Raw genomic sequence first — 18,737 nt, forward strand, 5'->3', positions numbered from 1 at the left:
TCTGCACAACTGCTTATTCCATAAAGGGCCCGCGATATAACCACTACTTAAATGGAATTTGTATACGAACTACACTACACTACATCCGCAAAGTATTTTCAGGTCTACAGCATTTAAATAGACGTCCTATTAGGAAAAATAAAAAACTCTTTTCACTAAAAGGTGAGTAGTTTGCAACACAAATCCATTTACCTTCCATTTTCTTTAAAGGCACAATATGCAACCTAAGTTAGCAATAGGATATGACTCTAAATCAATCCACTGTGCTCTGCCTAGTCCTCCCTCTCTCCTTATAGTATTCTGCAGCACTCCACCGCTCTCTGTCCAGTGTCTTCAGGTTTTTATTGTTATACAGTCAAATGCTCTAAAACCTACCAATAAAGCAGAAATAACTCTACCTGTCTCATAGATTACAATCTCTGATCTCTGCATTGTTGCCATTACTACTCAATGAGTCGTGGTCTCATAAGGGTTTTTACAGCACTCTTCACATAAGATTTTTCAGAATATCTGTAGTAGCTAAACAAATATTCCAAAGGATACCTTTAACTTGAAAACCTGGTGGACAGTTGCTAAAAATAATCTTAAATAAACAACAATCAATTAAACAAATCCAGCCATGCATGCATGATTATGGGCTACTGTGAAAAGTATAATGTGCAACTCGATGTATGTTGGATGATTTGGTTCCATTCTCACAAATAAGGGAATTTTTCTCCTGTTTTACTGCCACAATTGCAGGAATCTTTGAAGTGGGACAGCCATGTGTTGGCTTCTTACAATTTATTCTGTCAGAAGGATCATGCCCCTAACTTGATCCTGGCAGTTCTCTACACATTATTAAGATACTGTGATAAGATACTGAGCATCCTTTGTGTCACTAAAGGGGCTGGGTATTTAGTATGTATCTGTAAGTAAATGAAAATTAAATAAATAGCTCGCTATGCACACTGCTATTACACCATTACAATATGTATACAGAAGCCTTTTCTACAAACATATAATCTTGAAAAAAAAGCATCTGTATATCTGGTAAAAAGTCTGCTAGTGTCTTACTTCCTTACAAAAATGGTGTAAGAGTCCATGTACAAGCTGCATGGCACGTTTGCTGCACGGTGTAGCTGTAGAGTTTTTTTCCCCAGGCAATGTCCCGTCAGGCCAGACAGGCAAGCCGGGTGTTAAAGTGTGAGCCAGCTACACAGAGTAACAACGGGGCCATCTGCCCTGGGAATGCACACATCCATCTTCGTAAAGACAGCCACTCTGAGGAAGAGAGAAAGAGGGGGACAAGAGAAGTCAACAAGGGACAGAAAAAGGAAGCGAAAGGGAAAGAAATGAAAAGACAAAACAGAAAAACAACTGTGTACTCATTCACAGGTGTGTGTGTGTGTGTGTGTGTACACAGTTGTGCTGGTGGAAGAGTGAAGATGAGAGCAGAGAGAAGTGATATGTTGGCACAACAAATATACACTTTTGGCATAATCTTCAGATAGTGATAGATAAATGCAATTCTTTCTGTCATGCTGCTGGGTCACTTACTTGATGCAGAATGGTAACAGGTAACCCAAGTTAGGCTAAGTATAGTAGTAGTAGTATATATTGTATAAATGGGCCAACTATACTTTTAAAGCCTTATTATGTGAAGTACTACAGGTAGAAGCAAAATTGCCACAGTGCATCTCTGGCAAACTTATAAAAATAACACTGAGTCATGCAATGTTTTCAACTAAACATTTATTATTCATTAATGTATTTGCTAAACAATGTTATTCTCTTTTAATTTATTAAGCATGACATCAGGAAGGTCAGTTGAGAGGACAGCAGTAAGTCTAAGCCCCCACTGTCAGCCCTGCTTCATAACCATCTGGATATGGTTCTAAACACCGCACTCAGCAATCTAAGGGGAATGATATCATCAAGCATTCTCCATTTGTTTTTATTTTTAGACCATTTTCTCATCACTGTATAATCAGTATATATGGTCCCACTGATATAGCATCCCCCCACTCCTGTCTGACTCCACATTACCTTATCACACTGAGAGCTTTTAGCTGTGCTTCCAGCCATTAGCTTCAGACAGTGGGAGCTACCAGGCTGGAACAGAGAGAGAGAAAGGGAAAAGTGGCTTCCTGGTGGCTGGGGATGATGTCAGTGGCAAAAAGGTCTTTTTATAACATCACTTGTCCGTCTTATCTGCTAATAGGCACAATACAAATCTTAAGGCACGTGGAGTTTCTGTATGAATTGACCTTCAACAAGTTATATTTCACTTACACAAGCTCCAGCAGTTCATTGACACTTTTGTCCTATTCAGCCTGTGACTGGAAAAAGCTATAAATCTTTCATAAAACGCACTAAAGTCTGTGCCCTTGAGCAAGGCACTAAACCTGTCTAACAGCTTGTGACATGAACTTGCTGACGGCAAAGCTCCTACATCCTTTTTTCTAAAGATGTAAAGGGGTGTTTGTAGTTAATTAAGGGTTAAAAGTAAAAAGCACGCTCTATATGCTGTACTATTAAATATTATTTTCTATTGCTATGCAGTAAGCTTCACTCCACACCAATCCATCAATTCCAATGATGGCAATTACATCACAGCAAGAGAACAGAATTTGTGGATGCCCAGTATTACCGCACAACTTTGAATACACATGACTGAAACAGACCTGAAAGACTTCAAGACTCTAATGAAAGCCCAGTAGCTGATTTAATATCATGTAGAGAACAATAGTTCAGCTGCTTACTGAAGCGTTTCAGCCGGTCAGAGCACCCGCCGTGTGAGACGACTGACGCGCTATTGACAGATGGCCATGCTCCTGGCCTCCACAGGAGACTTCTACACCAAGCAACTACTGGATACATACAGGCGATCCCCACGTCAATATGGATCAATTATTCACATATTTGCGCTGACTTGCAAAAAGCAGCCTGAATGCATTTCATAAGTGCTAGACCGACATGCATTTTGTAGGACTGGAATAAATGCAGCGCAGCTATTTCCCTCCGTTTGATCCTGTGTTTGTGGTGAACTAACTTTTACACTGTCACAGCATGACATTAAAGTGGGTCAGTGATTCTTATTGCCCGATATTACAGCCGTTACCTTTTGTGGAACAACACATCACGGGCACAAGTGCTGTATTTGAAGTAACAATCAGAGATGTTTGTTTTATTAATTTCCAGAATTGTTTCTGGCACAACACTGAGGCCAAGCTTTACAATTTTCTACATAGACACTGTACTTGAATTGGATACATAGCAAGGGAGGGAAGTTTCTGTGTGGGCACTTCAGTTCTAGTGCATGCTGGAGAGAAAGAAGTGGCAGCAGTCATAGTACTATACAAGCAGATATGCAGCTATGTCTTGTGGCTTTTGCAGTACTAAAGGAGATGTATTATTCCTTGTTTAGTGAGCCTCTACAGATTATTTTGCTTGCAGTGCTTCATATGAAGTATAAAGTAAAATACTATTACACTAAGTTTATATGAGCTTTGCTTTAGCACATATCATCATATACTCTCTTTCCCTCCCTCATGCTCCACAGAAATATTAAAGCTGTGCCCCAAGGTCAAGAGCAACAGCCCTCATTCCACCCATCACTGTGCCCCTGTGTTCTTCATAGCCACCACTATAAGAGGCAATGATTCATTTTTTGATCCACTCCAATATCATTAAGTTATTAGTTTATTTCAGTGGATTTAATCAGCATAGTAATTCCTCTCCATGGAAAGATAAGTCTCTCTCAAGAGCAGTTACGCTGTCCACTATGCCTGCTGATTAGACACAATCCCCCCACAATAATTCATCAGAAAACTGCAAAAAATAATTTATCAAAAGTGCTCCTCACAAAACCCGCTCAGGACCTTTGCTTCTTAATAATTAAACTCCGCAATTAGGCATCTTACCATGCGCTCAGTGTGAGGCTCCATCTAATATTCATAACTATACATAATTATGCAATATATTCACTGAAATAAGAGGCCATATATTCATGGCGGGGCTGTCAAGAGGCAAGACATTTTTATTTGCTTTATAACACTGTTTCATCATATACATGAGCATCTGGCTATTGGAATAGAAGTGAACAAGGACGTCTGCTGCATAGCAGTCTGTCATTGCATTCTGTGGCTCTTGCTCTTAGAGGAAAGAGGGGAGAAAGAAAAAGCGAGAGACCACAGGGACCACTAATATCAAAGTCTATATGGTAGACACAACCAAGGCCTAATTACCTTAGCTATGTTATACACTGACCACAGTCAACACAAGAAGCTGAAAGAGGCATTAAATTAAAATGGAGAGGAGATTGGGTGCTGTCTCTGAATGCATTGTATGATAAATTATACATAATGCTCATCCAAGTATAGTAAAGATCTAGAAAAAAAACAACCTAGAAAATAATTGAAGCCCTTGATGGTGCCTGAAATAAGCAACAGCAGCAGTCTACAGTGGACACACTGTGGACAAGGTTGGCTTTCATCTTGAAAAGGAGTTCAAAGCTACTGGCTGCACACAGAACAAACCGGCAATCAGAGCTAATGTGTAACTGGGCATTGGTTCACTTCACAGAGCCTGTCGTCTCAAGTGCAGCTGAGATCACACAAAGACGTACTTCTCACATCACAATGGCTGATTTTCAACACACTGTCTTTGGTACTATTATTTTTTGCCATGTAAATGTAAAAAAATACTTTGCTCTTGGAAGCTATTGCCTTTGGAAGGTTTATCACGAAATGTGACTCTGAAAGAAAATGTATTTTTCTTCCAAATCTATAAAGATGTGCGAATGAAGCAGAATTGCAGAATAAATATTTGTATTCCGTGTCCTAAAGAAATACTGTAGTGGACAAACATACACAGAACAAGTGATTTTACCTAAATAAATATCACAAATCCCTTTGAAGAGGGAGTTCACATCCACACCATGCGCCTGATGTGTTCACAAGTTGTTATAATGTGTTACAAGTATATGTCTTATACTGACAATGCTGTGTTAAATAGGGGTCTGTGTTAGAGTGTTGTGAGTGTTTGAAAAGTTGAATCAATGAGATAATTATATTTTGTGTACCTTCTGTTATTACTTCATTTTTATGTAAACATTCATAAGTCAAACCATCACAGGACTTGAAACATTTAAAAATAAACAAAACTACTGCCTATTGTCGATGTTGTGCAAAACAATGACCTTTTAGGATATGATGCAATTTTATGCTATAATACAGATGTGATTAACATGAATAAGAGTTAAAGTCAAATATGCGTAAAGGTCATCACTCAAGACTAGTCTCAGTTCCAAAAGGTGATTTACAACAATTTAATTTGACTGTGAGGTGTAATTTATCTGTGACAGAGGAAGCCGTGCAACTCTCTGCATGTCGTTCACACATACAGGTAACAATATGCCATGACTGCACACATCTCATATCTACACAATCAGTCAAGATGTTTTACAACTTATGTCAGGCAACCAAACAGTTCTCATAAATTACAAGGCCATTGTCCATGGTGCCAATAACTTTTGAAGGAGAATCTGAACCCAGGAGTATCTCTTGCCTTTATACAGGAAAGTCAAGATAGAATACCCCGGGTAAAGCATGTGAAGGAGGCAGAGCAAGTACTTTGATGGAGGATTTGCTTTCAGAAAAATCCCCCCGTTTGTCACTCAGGTGAAAATTCCTTTCAAAGATAAAAACTGGTCAGGACATTGACATTTTTAAGCAAATCAGGTGGCAAGAGTGTTTCTTTTTGTCAGTCCAGTTATGCTTTGCATCTGTGTCATGTGCAGATCCACTATGAAAGCTGGGGAATATGAGGCACGAATTATGCAGAACCATTCATAAATAGCAACAACAACATAATGAAAAAGGAACAGAGTGAAAATGAGATGGTGGGTCTGAAGTCAGCAAGCCACTATGTGCTGTGATTTATTTCAAATGCCCCCTGCAGTGTCCACTGATATTCTTAAGGGAAATCAAAGGCAGTACTGGAGTGTACAAGGCTGTATCTCAAATTTTAATGGTATCAATGTGAAGATAATTGAAAGAGAATAAATGTATATTTAATGTAAATCATCCGAAGCAATGTAAATCATCAACAGTTCTAAAAGAAAAATTTGATATGAACCATCATCTGTTAGATAACTCTGAACATGTGCGTGCACATGGATGTGTTTATGTGTGCTTTTGACACAGCATGGATGACACGTGTGAAGTATGGATCCTGCTGTTAGTGCAGGATGCAGTGATTTTTCTGAAGTTACTGACAGTCTGAAGCTCAGATTGAAGGGCAGACGACCACCTGCAGTGATTCACATCCCATTCTATTTACTCACTTTTGGAATTTTCACTAGGGACACAGGAAATGCTGGAAAACCACTGAGTGGGCCTTGTTACCAAAGTCTATGTTTTGTAGGTAATTAGATTGAAATCATCTGATCCGACCGAAAGGCACATTCTCCTAGCAATCATTGCTTTGCTTCGTGTTTTAACACTGCTGCCATCTTTCACTTATTTTCTATTTTTCAGATGTGTTCTTCTCTAGATCCATCAAATAAAAGTCAGACCATGCAGTACTTCTCAGAATAAAGAAGAAATAAATTTTCATAGTAATAAGGTACATCTCCCACTCATGCTTTCTAAGTGATTCCAAATAACAAATGACATAGGAAATATAAAGACTGGTGAATAATCTCAGCATGGTACACCTTGATGTGCAGGTGCCTTTAATACTAGAATAAGTAATTTTAAATTGTGGAAGCTAGAAAAAAAACCTCTCAACCAGATGGTATCCATAAAGCACAGCTTAAAGCTCTCCCAGATGTTGAGAGGTGGTTGGGGATCCAGTGACATGCAATGTGAGGGAGGAACCGGTACTGCAGAGTGTATTACTGGTCTCTTTATGGGTGCATTAGGTGCTGTGGAGGGGAACGCGGGGGCCGTTGGTGCTGCTGCCAATGAGCAAGTTTATGCTTTGATGAACCTACCCTTGAAAAAGCAGGACATTCGTGACATTCTCTTGAGGCTGGAACATACCTCCTTCACTTTAGCCTCCTGGAAAACATAAATCAGTTTGTCATGTTATCTTCTAGTCATATTCGATGCATAAGCAGCTCTAATCAGTAAATCTGTCAGTTTTCTCCCTATTTAGTGATAGATCTGATTCATAATACTCACCCTCATATGCTTTAAATCTTTCACAGTTTTTTATAAATCCAGAAACAAGGCTGCATGAAGCGAAGAATTTTACTTGAAAACAGATACAGACAGTGGAGTGGCAGTACAGTCCTGGCTATCTCTGTAGTGAAAGCTTCAGTAAATTCCAAAGAGTCATCTCGTCTCTTACCACTAAAAGAGGCCCAGACATGAATCCTGAATACATTTCCCCTGTTCATTGTCCCTGCTGAGGACCAGCAGAACATCTCAGTCTGATTAATGGCTGTACACTGTCTAATGAACAGTAATTGAATGGTATAATGCAGCAGGTCCTTAAAAGCCCAAAGGACTTGTCTTCCTCTGCCTAGGTCTCTGGAAAAGCAAGGCAGTGACATTGTCTAGAGTTGATTATAGTTGACCTTGCATGGGGGGAATAGGGCCTCTGAAATGGCTAACCTAAGCTGCAGGGAATAGGAGCGCAGAAAAACAGCTCAAAGACAAATGAAATGGGGTTGTATTGGAAATGGAAAGGAATGAATCAATGCATCAGTCAATAAGGATTTGATTTTTTATCACAAAATTCTTAAGAAGAGGAAGACAATTGATCAAACATCTCTAGTCTTATTGACATTTCTAACAATATTAATTAAGAAAAAGTGCTTAGCCAACTGGTTGATAAGTCAGCCGATATTGTTAAATCAAAACAAATGATACTTGTAAACACAATACCGCACTAGTGAGTACAATTCTACCCTTGTCTGCAATTCCTCAAAGTGTATGACATCTATAACATAGACATCCCCCCCCCCAATCAAATCAATCATCTCCTTAACAGAGAGCACTCTAAAGGAAAACCCAACCTTCAGAAAGCCCAACAAAAGTCAGTCAAGTGATTATAAGAAAACCTTTGATAAATGTGCATCAGGCTCTAACCCACCATCCTTTGCTTTCTTCCACTGAGATAGCCCTCACTCCCAGCGGACATCTCCACTTGGCAGACACGCTGAATCTCGTTATTCTTTATTTGGCTTGGACCACACAGGTCAATATCACACGACTGCCTCACCGGTGTAACGTCTGCAAATGTATTCACTATTTAAATTCAATGTAATAAATCATTTAAAGCTTTAGCTGAAAATGTAATCATGTAATTGAATTTGGTCATCAATATATACTACATATATACATGGACATGGTATACAGGGTACATGGGGCATTTCACAAGCACGTACAGTAGAAGCACAGGAGTGGAAGGCAATCTGTCCAAACTCAGCTCAAAGTATGAGTCATAGCAGTGCAGTTATCCCTCATTATTATTCACAGCCCTCTAAATGATGAGGTTGCGGACAATGAGACAGTGACAGTCTGTTTGGCCTTAAAGGGAAAAAAGGAGAGTATGCATGAATGATGGTAAGTAAGGAGAGGTTTCACCTGCTGCGTTGTCATTTCTGGTCTTTTACTTTAATCTTTTTTATACTTGAATCCATAATAAAACATAGACGATGATAGGAAATATGTGCTGCAAAGCAACATTTTAGGAAAGCTGAATATTTTGAAAAACTGCTTTTCTTTCTGATGTCTTCTGTAACTTTACACATTTCAGGTGTACATGATACCCTTACTACTAATACAATTTGGAATATTGTACTGTAAACCGTAATTAATCCCAATTAAGATGTGTTCTGGCATTATCTTTTTAACAGGGGACCTTACAATAAAAAATCCCACCTTCTTCTTATGACAATCTTTATTAGCTGACAAACTGCTTGGCGTGATGATTAGTGCAAAAAGTAGCTGACTCTGTACAAAGATTATTATTATTATTTTCCATTATCTCATGGTCATTCCCAGCAATCCATAGCCAATCTGAATCAGCAACATTCATGTATGACAAAAAGCAATAAGTAATGAATTAAGCTATTGATGAGGTCTTTAGCCAGGGTCATAACTGGCCCCAGAAGTCAATAATTATCCCGATAAGAATATCTTTATTGCAAAAGTGCATACGGCAGCAAAATCATCACCACACCAAAACATTCCCCTATGGTGTAATTGCCACTGCTTGAAATTATAGTTTTCATTAAAACAAAATGTTCAAGGTTATTGATTGCTTAAATAAGACTCAATATCTTCTCATTTCAAAGCTGAATGAAATTGCTTGAAATAGTAATATCACCCAACTATTGTGTGCATTCATCACAGTTACACTGCTTCGTACTGCTGTCCCTCAAGGATTATTACAGCAAAATAAGTGCATTTAAATGAGTGTAATTTCCAGGAGCCACAGATCCAAGCAAAACATCTGTATACACAGCTAAGCCGTACTTTATCACGGTGAATGTACACAATAAGCAAAGAAACAGACACAGATACATACACAACACAACTGCATGCTGTTACTGGGCACTAACAACAAACACAAACATTGACCCTGTCACGTGGTACATATACTATTTGTAGCTCTGACTAAGCTCTAAAAACTCAAACCCTACACAGTTAAGTTCTACCTGGGGTTCAGGTTACTTTATTGCTGTGTCTCCAGTGCCAGTACTTTGTCTTCTGCCGTTTCTCTTTGGCCTGACGAAAAGCTGTGCTGTTAAATACACAGCAGGAACAGAGGAGACAGAGACAAAGTTAAACACAGAAATTAGATAAATACACTGGATCCAGGTGTACGTGACACTTCTGCAGTTATGGAAATGGTAATTATTACAATTGCTGGTAAGACCATTTTATCTGACCTTACTTAATAGATACAAGAGTAAGAGCAAATGAAAAAAATATATAGTAGAAAAGTTAAACTATTATTTACATTAACGCTACTTACATCCCTCCTGAAACCTGCAGACAATGACCTCTGCAGACACAAGCCTTCTGAATCATGGAGGGAGGTCTTGCAAGGACTTGCAGAAAAAAGCCTATCCTCATACTCCTCTTCAACTATCTTGGCCTCAACCTGCAGGGTTGAAAAGAAAAAACAAGATGCCCCGTTGGCTTACATTGTACTGTACTGCTGTATTGATTTTGCAAAACTATTTATATATTTATGTAACTTGTTCTGTTGAGCATTCATGAGTCTTACTCTGAACAGAAATTAATACTGCACTGTGGTAGCATATTCTCAATTCAGTTTGAAGCCAAAAAGCACGCAGAAAGGTAAGGATTAATGAGAGGAAAAATTGAGCAAAGATTCTTTTCAAAGATCCTTTACTACCTACCATCAAATGTAAAAAGCATTTGATGTTTATCAATATTCATACCATACATCTGTTAGTCTTTCATGGCAGATAGATGTTAAACTATGAGAACTAATGAGTATACTGTAATTGTTGAGTTAAATGTAAAGAGCCCATGGTCAGGTGGACCATGTTTATCTATGTTGATGCTGAGGATGGTGTCTTTAGAGTGGGATCAATTCTTACTTCCTTTCTGAAAGAGAGGATGAGTAGGTCCAGGATTGCATGCTAATGATTGCATCGGGGTGGAATACTGTATGTGCTTGGGTTTTACCTGATCAATTGGCAGGTCCACCTTCAACTGGCTGTCTTCCTGCACCTCTGCCGCTCCTGCCATCTCACTCCTTTTGTTTTGTGCATTGAACACGCTGCCCTCTGAGAAAAGTGATTAATCACAATTACCTCATCTCCTGGCAGTCACCATCTTCTTCTGCACTCTCATTCTCTCTCTCTGTTCCTCCATACCTCACTGCCCTCATGTTCTCTCCCTTTTCCTGTTCTGTTCAACTTCACGAGAGATCAATGTTGCTGTCAAACCATTTATTTATTTAGAGTGGTCCTGCAAATGAAAGGGCCACAGAAAGCCACAGCTGGCCTACCACAAATACATTCAGCCAGCGTGAACTTTCAGTTCAGGGTTAGTTCCTGACAGTGGCATGTTGCTCTTGATGCATGTCTCTTTTCAAAAAAACTCCTTTTTTCTGTTGCTGCTGGATCATATGTTTTTTACAATTTTTTTAAGTCACAAATGTTTTTTTTGTTATACCATTGGGCCTTTTGTAATCACTTTTGTGGGATGAAACCATACTATGCCATACTTTGACAAAATGACTCTGCACTCTGACCTTGCTACAAACAAGAGCTTCATCTTAACATGAGTTCAACAGCTGAAATTATTTTATTCCCAGCCATTGTAGTAGATGTAACATGTGAAAGGGGGGCAGGTTTCAAATTGTGCTAATTATCAAATGTGTTTGATGATTCTTCCAAGTTGTTACTGGATTACTGTACACAGATGTTAAAAACTCTTGAAACAACTACCGAATAACTGAACAGCGGAAGTAAAAAGAGAATTGCTGTCTATTAGCCTAATCATTGACAGAATATTACTTTTAAGTGGTGGCACTGAAACAGTTACAGTGTCCACACTAATAAATCCAAAGAAGTATTTGTCACTTTTAAGAAGTTTGTTTCTGTCATGTATGTTTAATAATTTATTACCATTTTGGTTCCTACATAAGGAAAAAATTAGAACATGTTGTTTTCCCCCACGTAGGGAAGACGTACCATTTCTGGGTTCATATTAAACAAAATGGCATAATTGAATTCATCTATGATTTAAGGGCCCCTTGACAGTGTTTGAAGTCTTGTTCTGTTTAAAATTCACACAAAAGAGTTTTTCTTGCATGGAACTGTGATCCGTTTGAACTTGAAAGAACAGGCTAAGAATCAAATGTAAGGTCCTTCACCTGCTAAACACATATTGGACACATTGGACACATATTTGGCACACACTGAGGATGTAGAATAGTGTGCTACACATGTACACTTGGATATCCACATGTATGCTGTACCAAAACACATGCATATACAGACAAATACAAAAGCCAACAGCTTTATACAATTCTTCAAAGTGAGTGCAGAGGTGTTTGTCCTCATAGTGTTTTCTTTCCAAATAGATTTCCAAATTTCTATAGAATTGCTCTGCTTACCCCCTGTAGCGTAGAGAACTGGGTTCCTGGACACCTGCCTCTGTTGTGTGGCTCTCTCCGTCTTGGCCGCGAGTTTCTTTATCTGGCTCCTGGCTGTGTGCTCAAGGTTCTCTTTAAAGCCTGTGTAAGCAAACTACATGGAGAGACAAAAGAGAGAAGAAAACAGGGGCACAGATTAAGGCATATTTCCTCAGGTTTCTCTGTGATTGTTGTTTTGTAAAGTAGAAGAAGAAAAAAGAGGAAAACATGGGACAAAACTTGTTTCTCCTCGCTTTTTAGTGCTTTTTTAAAAAACATTTTCTATTGACCTCAATTTTTCATGAGCTGATATGCTTTGTAGCTCCCCTGTGACTACCACTGTATTGAATTCATCTGGTTCCAATACATCGTGTGCACAACTTATCAATCACTAGGGAGCGTGGCAAACTAATCATTTATTGATGAAATGGGGCAGCCATGAATTTCTGACTGCATCTGTCTTATTTATCAAGCCAGATCAAACAATGAAAATCCAAACAAGCTTAAAAGGAAAGGGAAGGAGTCATAGGGAATAACTTATTCTTCAGCAGTAGAGAGCAGAAGGTTACAGATAAAGAGGGAGGGGAATAAAGAGGCTTATGACTTGGTTGCATGGTAGAAGTGTGAAGCAGAGAGAGAAAAAGAGAGAGAGCAGTGGGGTGAGTTAAGAGTGATGTTCAGACAGCAGGGTACACATCTGAATTAATGCTTTCACAAAAGGCAATTTTCTCCTCACAGGCTCCTCATCCTCTCTCTAGGTAGCAAGGTGAGGTATGTCTCGCTTACAGAGAATGAGAGAGACAGACATAGAGAGCAAGAGAGTGCAGACTTAATGTTTCTTTTCAGTTATAGTGCTCTTCACTGCAACTGTCTGGCTGGATCCCTGCATTGGCTCGGGGGATAGTGTAGTGATCTCAGACTTCCACCAGAATACACTACTGGCAATGGTGTTTGTAAGCTCACTAACATGGAGTCTGGGGAATAGCAGCATTGTTTCTTCACTTGTTTGCTTTCTTTAATACAGAGGCAAAGTCTGTTGATATTCTTTTGAATTTCTACAGCCGTTGGTGAGCCAAGGGAGAGAACTAAAACAACAAAAGAAGAGTGAAGTTCCCTGGTACACTATATTCAGAGAAAGGGGGTTGAAACACAGTTCACACTCCAGTACTGTGGTGTCCACAACCACACAAGATCAAAGACAGAAGAGCAGTGGCACTGTCGCAGTGGTGAGCTGTACCCTCGATTAATCTGTGAGTGATGTGAAAAAACTTCACGCCAAAGCTCAAAGTCGAAATACTGTACATCTGGGCTATCAAAATTTAAACAGCTTGTTTTCCATGTTTACAGCCAAGTGGTGAGATGTAAATAGACCTTATTCAAATCAACACATTTAAATCAAGAGTGAGTCACTAAGGGAGGAGTAAGCAGAAGATGACGAATGCTGCAGAGCCAGGAGAGTACAATACAAGCACAACTGGAAACGAGGCAGTGGAAAAGCTGAGGTCATCAGTCTCTCATTCTGCCCTACATATCTACAGTACCATGTCCTGTGGGAGCAGACAACTGGGTGTATCAGGAGGCCCCAGAAAGAAAACGAAATAGAGAGAGAAAGAGAGGGCTAGAGTTAGTGGGGAGCTTAGGGGGGCTGAGCAGCAAGTAATCGGTGGCCCTCTCAAATGGCAGAGTACAGGAGTCAACAAGAGGACAGTGAGATATGATAGCCAGGGGAAATAATGGCGTCCCAACCAATTGGACCAACCAGCCTCCAGCTATACTGGCTGCGGTATCAGTGGGAGCCACTCCCAGTGCCAGGTCCTCAGTGAGCAGACATGCTGGCAGCAGTGAGAGGGTACAGTTTTCCACAGGGCATTGCCACTTCCCCTAACCAATGAGATCATCCAAGAAAAGCAGAGAAATGGGAAGCAGCAGCAAGTCATCGCTAATGTCAGGGAGCACAGCTATTAAAGGTGTAGTCAGCCTTTCTGGGCTCTTTTCACAGGATGCTTAGTGTAAGTACATGTGAAGCGCAACTTCGCTGCTCATTATGATTACTGCAATATGAAAGTGCTTTGCTTTGATGCACACCATTATTTTTTCTCTCTGTCTCTTTGCATTCCTCACTCCCCTATTAATCTTCTTTTCATGCTATGTCTACCTTAAAATTTTCTACCTCATCATGTCTCTGAACTCCTAACTCAGCACATCTACTTGCTTCCGATGGGAACATTGTGTGCCAAAGAGTTTCAATATTACACTCTGCAGAACAGTCAGTTTAGACTTCAGTGGTTGCTCTAGACCAGATGTCCAATTTGACAGCGTAAAGATGCTCTGCCATTGGTGCAGACATGATGGGATAGACACCATTCCCATACAGTGAGTGAGCAGAGCTAGGTTAAATTTTACACAGCCACAGTGGACATGTTTAAAGGATCTTTTTACAGGCATTTCTAACCCGACTGCTGTTGTTTTGTGGGGTCAAACTGAAATTAATGTTGGACATGACCCTATAAATGTATGTCTAATCAGTTAGCTAAAAAGCTTACAGGCCAATACAGGGTGGACAATTTTTGTCACATGTATCTTTCCCCTTTGAATGGTCCTTATTAACTGGTCATAACATGTTTACAGATTCATGAGTGATCAGAGGCAAAGGAATTTAAATGCAGCAGCATCATTGTACAGTGAATGAATAACACTACTGAGAGGCGGTCGAATCACAACACACTCATGGCTTTGTATCTGTCTCCACCTTATGGCAATAAGTGAAATGGCAAAGGCTCCAGTCACTGCAGTGATTCAGATTTTATTACCTAATGTGCCAGAACTGAACCTTAGGGGGCCTGGTGGCTCAATGGTAAAGGTTGGGATACAGAAGGCCGCTGGTTCAACACCACACCCCACCAGGCGTGGCCCAGCCCAGCCACCAAGGGCCACCTTGGTGCCAGTCCCAAGCCGGATACAATGGGAGAGTTGCAGAAGGAACTCATGCCAACTCAACGCACAGAGCACGTTCTGGGACAAGCTGAAAGCCATTGATCTTTGTCAGGACTGACCCTTGGTGAACCACAGTTTTGGATCATTGGTTTTCTTCTATTGGTTTATGTACGACTGTTCTAAAAAGATGGGTAATTCTTACAAGAATTTCCAAATTATATAGATTTTACCCTGATCAGCAACAACATTAACACCGATTATCCTAATAATGTACTGGAGGACAAGGGTTAGCATGACCACTCTGAACAGTCTGCAGCTGTAAACCCCCATAAAAAGCAAAATGTGATGTATTGTGCATGTATGCATGTAAGTGCATGTATTAGCCCTTAAAAATTAAAGTACCACTTCAAATCTTTTACTCAAGTAAAAGTAATGAGCAGATCTACATTTCACATTTTAAACAATACTGATTATAGTAAATGTGCCATAACATGTAAAGTAATTCAGGAAAGGGTCAAAGTTCACTGTTGGTAAAGGTGGAGCTGATTTTAACCACTTTATGTGCTGACAGGTGGTTAATCCCTAATGAAACAGCAGCATTTATAAATTCATTCATTTAAACCACATATTTTTTTATTAAAACCACCAGATGGTATTAGTGTTGTGGCTTATCGGTGTAATATATAACTAAAAAGTACCCATGTTATTTCCAAATATAGTAGTCCTCTACAGGTAAAGCAAGATATACAGCCCTGGGCATTTTTCTCCATCTGAAAAAAATTGGCACCTGTCACAGCGTCGTCATCTTTTATGTTTAGAAAAATCAGGTGTCAGACACAGCTGTCACAGGGGGCTACGACTCCACATCAACCTGCTGAGTGGGCATGTTTTCATCCTCACTGTGTGAGTTGGTGGCCCACAGCAGCACAATTCTCATATGGATTCAAAGCATTTCACTGTCTCCGTAATCACAATACAAATTGTCCTAGTTGTGGTTTGAGTAGCAGATTTTTTTTTTGTCGTACTCCTGGTGCATATGATCTGTCTACAAGGCTCACTGCACTTGATCAAGTGGGCCAGCCTGTCTCTGTGGGGATTACCCATCAAAGTGGAGAGCTGCGGTAACTGAATGCCTCCTGCAGACAGTGATTGATGATAGTGGTGTTTCATAACAAACTGCACCCCCACAACAAGTCTCACACATGGGAAATGTTAATTGAAATGCCGTGATTGCATAGATACACTTTTCAATGGTGATCCAGTGAAAGCGTTACCACAGTATAACGGGAGAATTTAGGAATTTCACAATTAGGAATGTTGCAAGAAAGTGGATGAGCAGATGGTAAACTGCATCCAAGTCTGAAGCACTGGCACTCACCCCATCCTTTGCATGTCTCATCTTTCTATTAGCAGGCTGTATGTCTTGGCTGCACAGACAAAAAGGAAAACAAACATTGTTAAACATATTATGTTTTTCCTTTAATTACTAATAGTGAACTCAAGTTTGATTTGTGCAAAAAAAACACAGACGAAACCTGTTAATTGTGTTGTTATCTCCGCTTAAATCCCTGGGGCCAGACTGGTCATATGGGAGAGATTTAAACTTTTCTGCACCAACTGCAACGTAATGTTTGTTGTTTTCCAGTTCAGTGGGACCGCAGATAGGACGGCCATCTAATCTGCAAAGCCTGGGAACTCAAATAACAAAATACTATGAACTACAGCAATAGATTATGATCGCTTTAGCTATGCTTATAAATAGCAACAGTTTTTAAAAACAGTAAGATCCACCCACTAATCAATTAGAAAAATCGTTGCTAAATACGAACTATCAGGGAAGCCTTTACTGATGATATTTCCTTCATCTATGCAGAGAATTAAGATACATTTACATCAGGACTGGTGAAGTTTTCACAACTTATTCTTCTTCTTGCAACATACAGGATTTTCTATAAACTGCATTTATTTGAAAAACATATGTCAACAGTAACCTATTTATGATAGAAACCCGTGAATATGTAAAGTATTCTTTAGACTCATTCATACGATGCGTAAAAACGCAGGAAATGTTGTTACATTATGACAGATATTACCTGTACACAGCACCGGTCCGGATGCGCACTTTCTCCGTGACCATGGCTAAAACATTTTCCCAGCTTCTAAGAGTATACTTTGGGATGCGTATTCGAGCTGGAGGCACCAAGACATCTCCATTGGTAAAGACACTATAAAACAATACATGAGACACAGGGTTGGAGTAATTGAAAACATAATTTATACCATTACACAGCAGCGTAATATGAAAATTGTGAAAATTCTTCTCATATCAGTGCTCACTTTATTGTACAAGACTCATCTGTAGTTCTCCTCCAGCGAGCAGAAACTACTATTCTACTGTGAACAACAGGTCGGATCTGAAAGTTTCGAAAACAGATGGCAAAATCAATATGGATAAGTGATGAATAGGGAATCAGCAATTTTAAGTTTCTGACTTAAACTCTGATGTAATGGCTGATAATGGGAACTTTTGTAGTTACTGTCATTTAGACCAAAAGTAGGGTTTAGGTTTTACTGTGGCAAGAAGTCACACGAAATAAAGGGGCATCTGCAAATAGTTTACTATGTTTCCAAATTTTCTGTAGGCCTGTAACTGGTAAAACAACAACAAAACAATTTACCAGCTCGTTTTTCTTAATCAGTGGCTTCTTGATTGTGATCTCACAATAGCTGGAAGACATTAAAAAATCATGTGAATGACTCCAACTCAAGTTTAACTCAAGTTTCTGCCCAACAGAAACGGATGTGCTGTACAGATAGAAAACATCTCCAAGCCTGATAATAGGAAATTAAATCCTTGTAGCTAGAAAACTGCAGGTCGAATAAAAATAGCTCTAAACATTATGCAGACTGAACTAGACGTCACTGGACCACATACTATAACGTAAAAGACTGTAACACAAGTATACTGTTAATACAGCTCCTCGGGTCCCAGGGTGAAGCTTGTGCACCTGCATCGTGCAATGTAGCACATTAACACCCATTCTCTCTCTCTTTCTCTCTCTCTCACACACACACACACTCACACACACACACACACAGAGCCTGCATGGTACCTACTCCAGCTTTTTGAACTGCTCATTTCCGGCTGCAACATACACGTTCCCATGCCTCAGCTCGTCCAGGTGCTGAACTTTGTGGCCATGTGTGGCCGTGTACAACTTCCTCACGGCGCCAAACGGAGCGTCAATGCCTCTGGTCAGAAAGGTCAAAAAACTGTCAAAGGTCGACACCTGCCGCGGGTTGACAACGATCTTTCTGCCCGGAAAGAAGGCGTCTCCATTCCTGTAGACGGTTATTGTTTTTGTCGGTGGTACATCACTTCTCCCTGTCCGAGCCGCCATACTTAGCTGCAGAAGCAGAAGCGGCCTAAAGAAGCAAACAATAATGAGCTCGGTGTCAAAAGTAAATGTGCCAGTGGCAGGTGTACGGAGTCTCCGGAGACGTAACTGGAGATAGCACCTGACATGTAAACCAATTCTTCCACATGAGAGGTGTAGCGTCAAGAAACCTATCCTCCCTACCTCCATTGTTAGCTAGCTAGGTTTCTGCGTTTTTGTGTAGCTAACATTAGCTAATGTACAGCTGGACTCCAAAACTTTAGTATTTCCATGGAAACAGCAGGGTCAGGT

The 18,737-nt window shown here is 39.9% G+C and overlaps 1 protein-coding gene across 1 annotated transcript; it reads right to left on the reverse strand.

The window, feature by feature from the left end:
- Window positions 1–6,925: 6,925 nt before the first annotated feature.
- LOC137101809 (doublecortin domain-containing protein 2C) lies at window positions 6,926–18,536 on the reverse strand. Its single transcript, XM_067480659.1, has 11 exons — window positions 18,166–18,536; window positions 17,727–17,775; window positions 17,386–17,462; window positions 17,142–17,273; window positions 16,584–16,736; window positions 16,423–16,475; window positions 12,097–12,216; window positions 10,659–10,759; window positions 9,990–10,104; window positions 7,896–7,906; window positions 6,926–7,067 (listed from the first exon to the last, which is right to left on the reverse strand). Exons 1-11 carry the CDS (start codon window positions 18,447–18,449, stop codon window positions 6,960–6,962), a joined length of 1,203 nt encoding a protein of 400 aa, XP_067336760.1. The 5' UTR covers window positions 18,450–18,536; the 3' UTR covers window positions 6,926–6,959.
- Window positions 18,537–18,737: the final 201 nt, after the last annotated feature.

Source organism: Channa argus, chromosome 16 (assembly GCF_033026475.1).
Source record: "Channa argus isolate prfri chromosome 16, Channa argus male v1.0, whole genome shotgun sequence".
Lineage (NCBI taxonomy): Eukaryota > Metazoa > Chordata > Actinopteri > Anabantiformes > Channidae > Channa > Channa argus.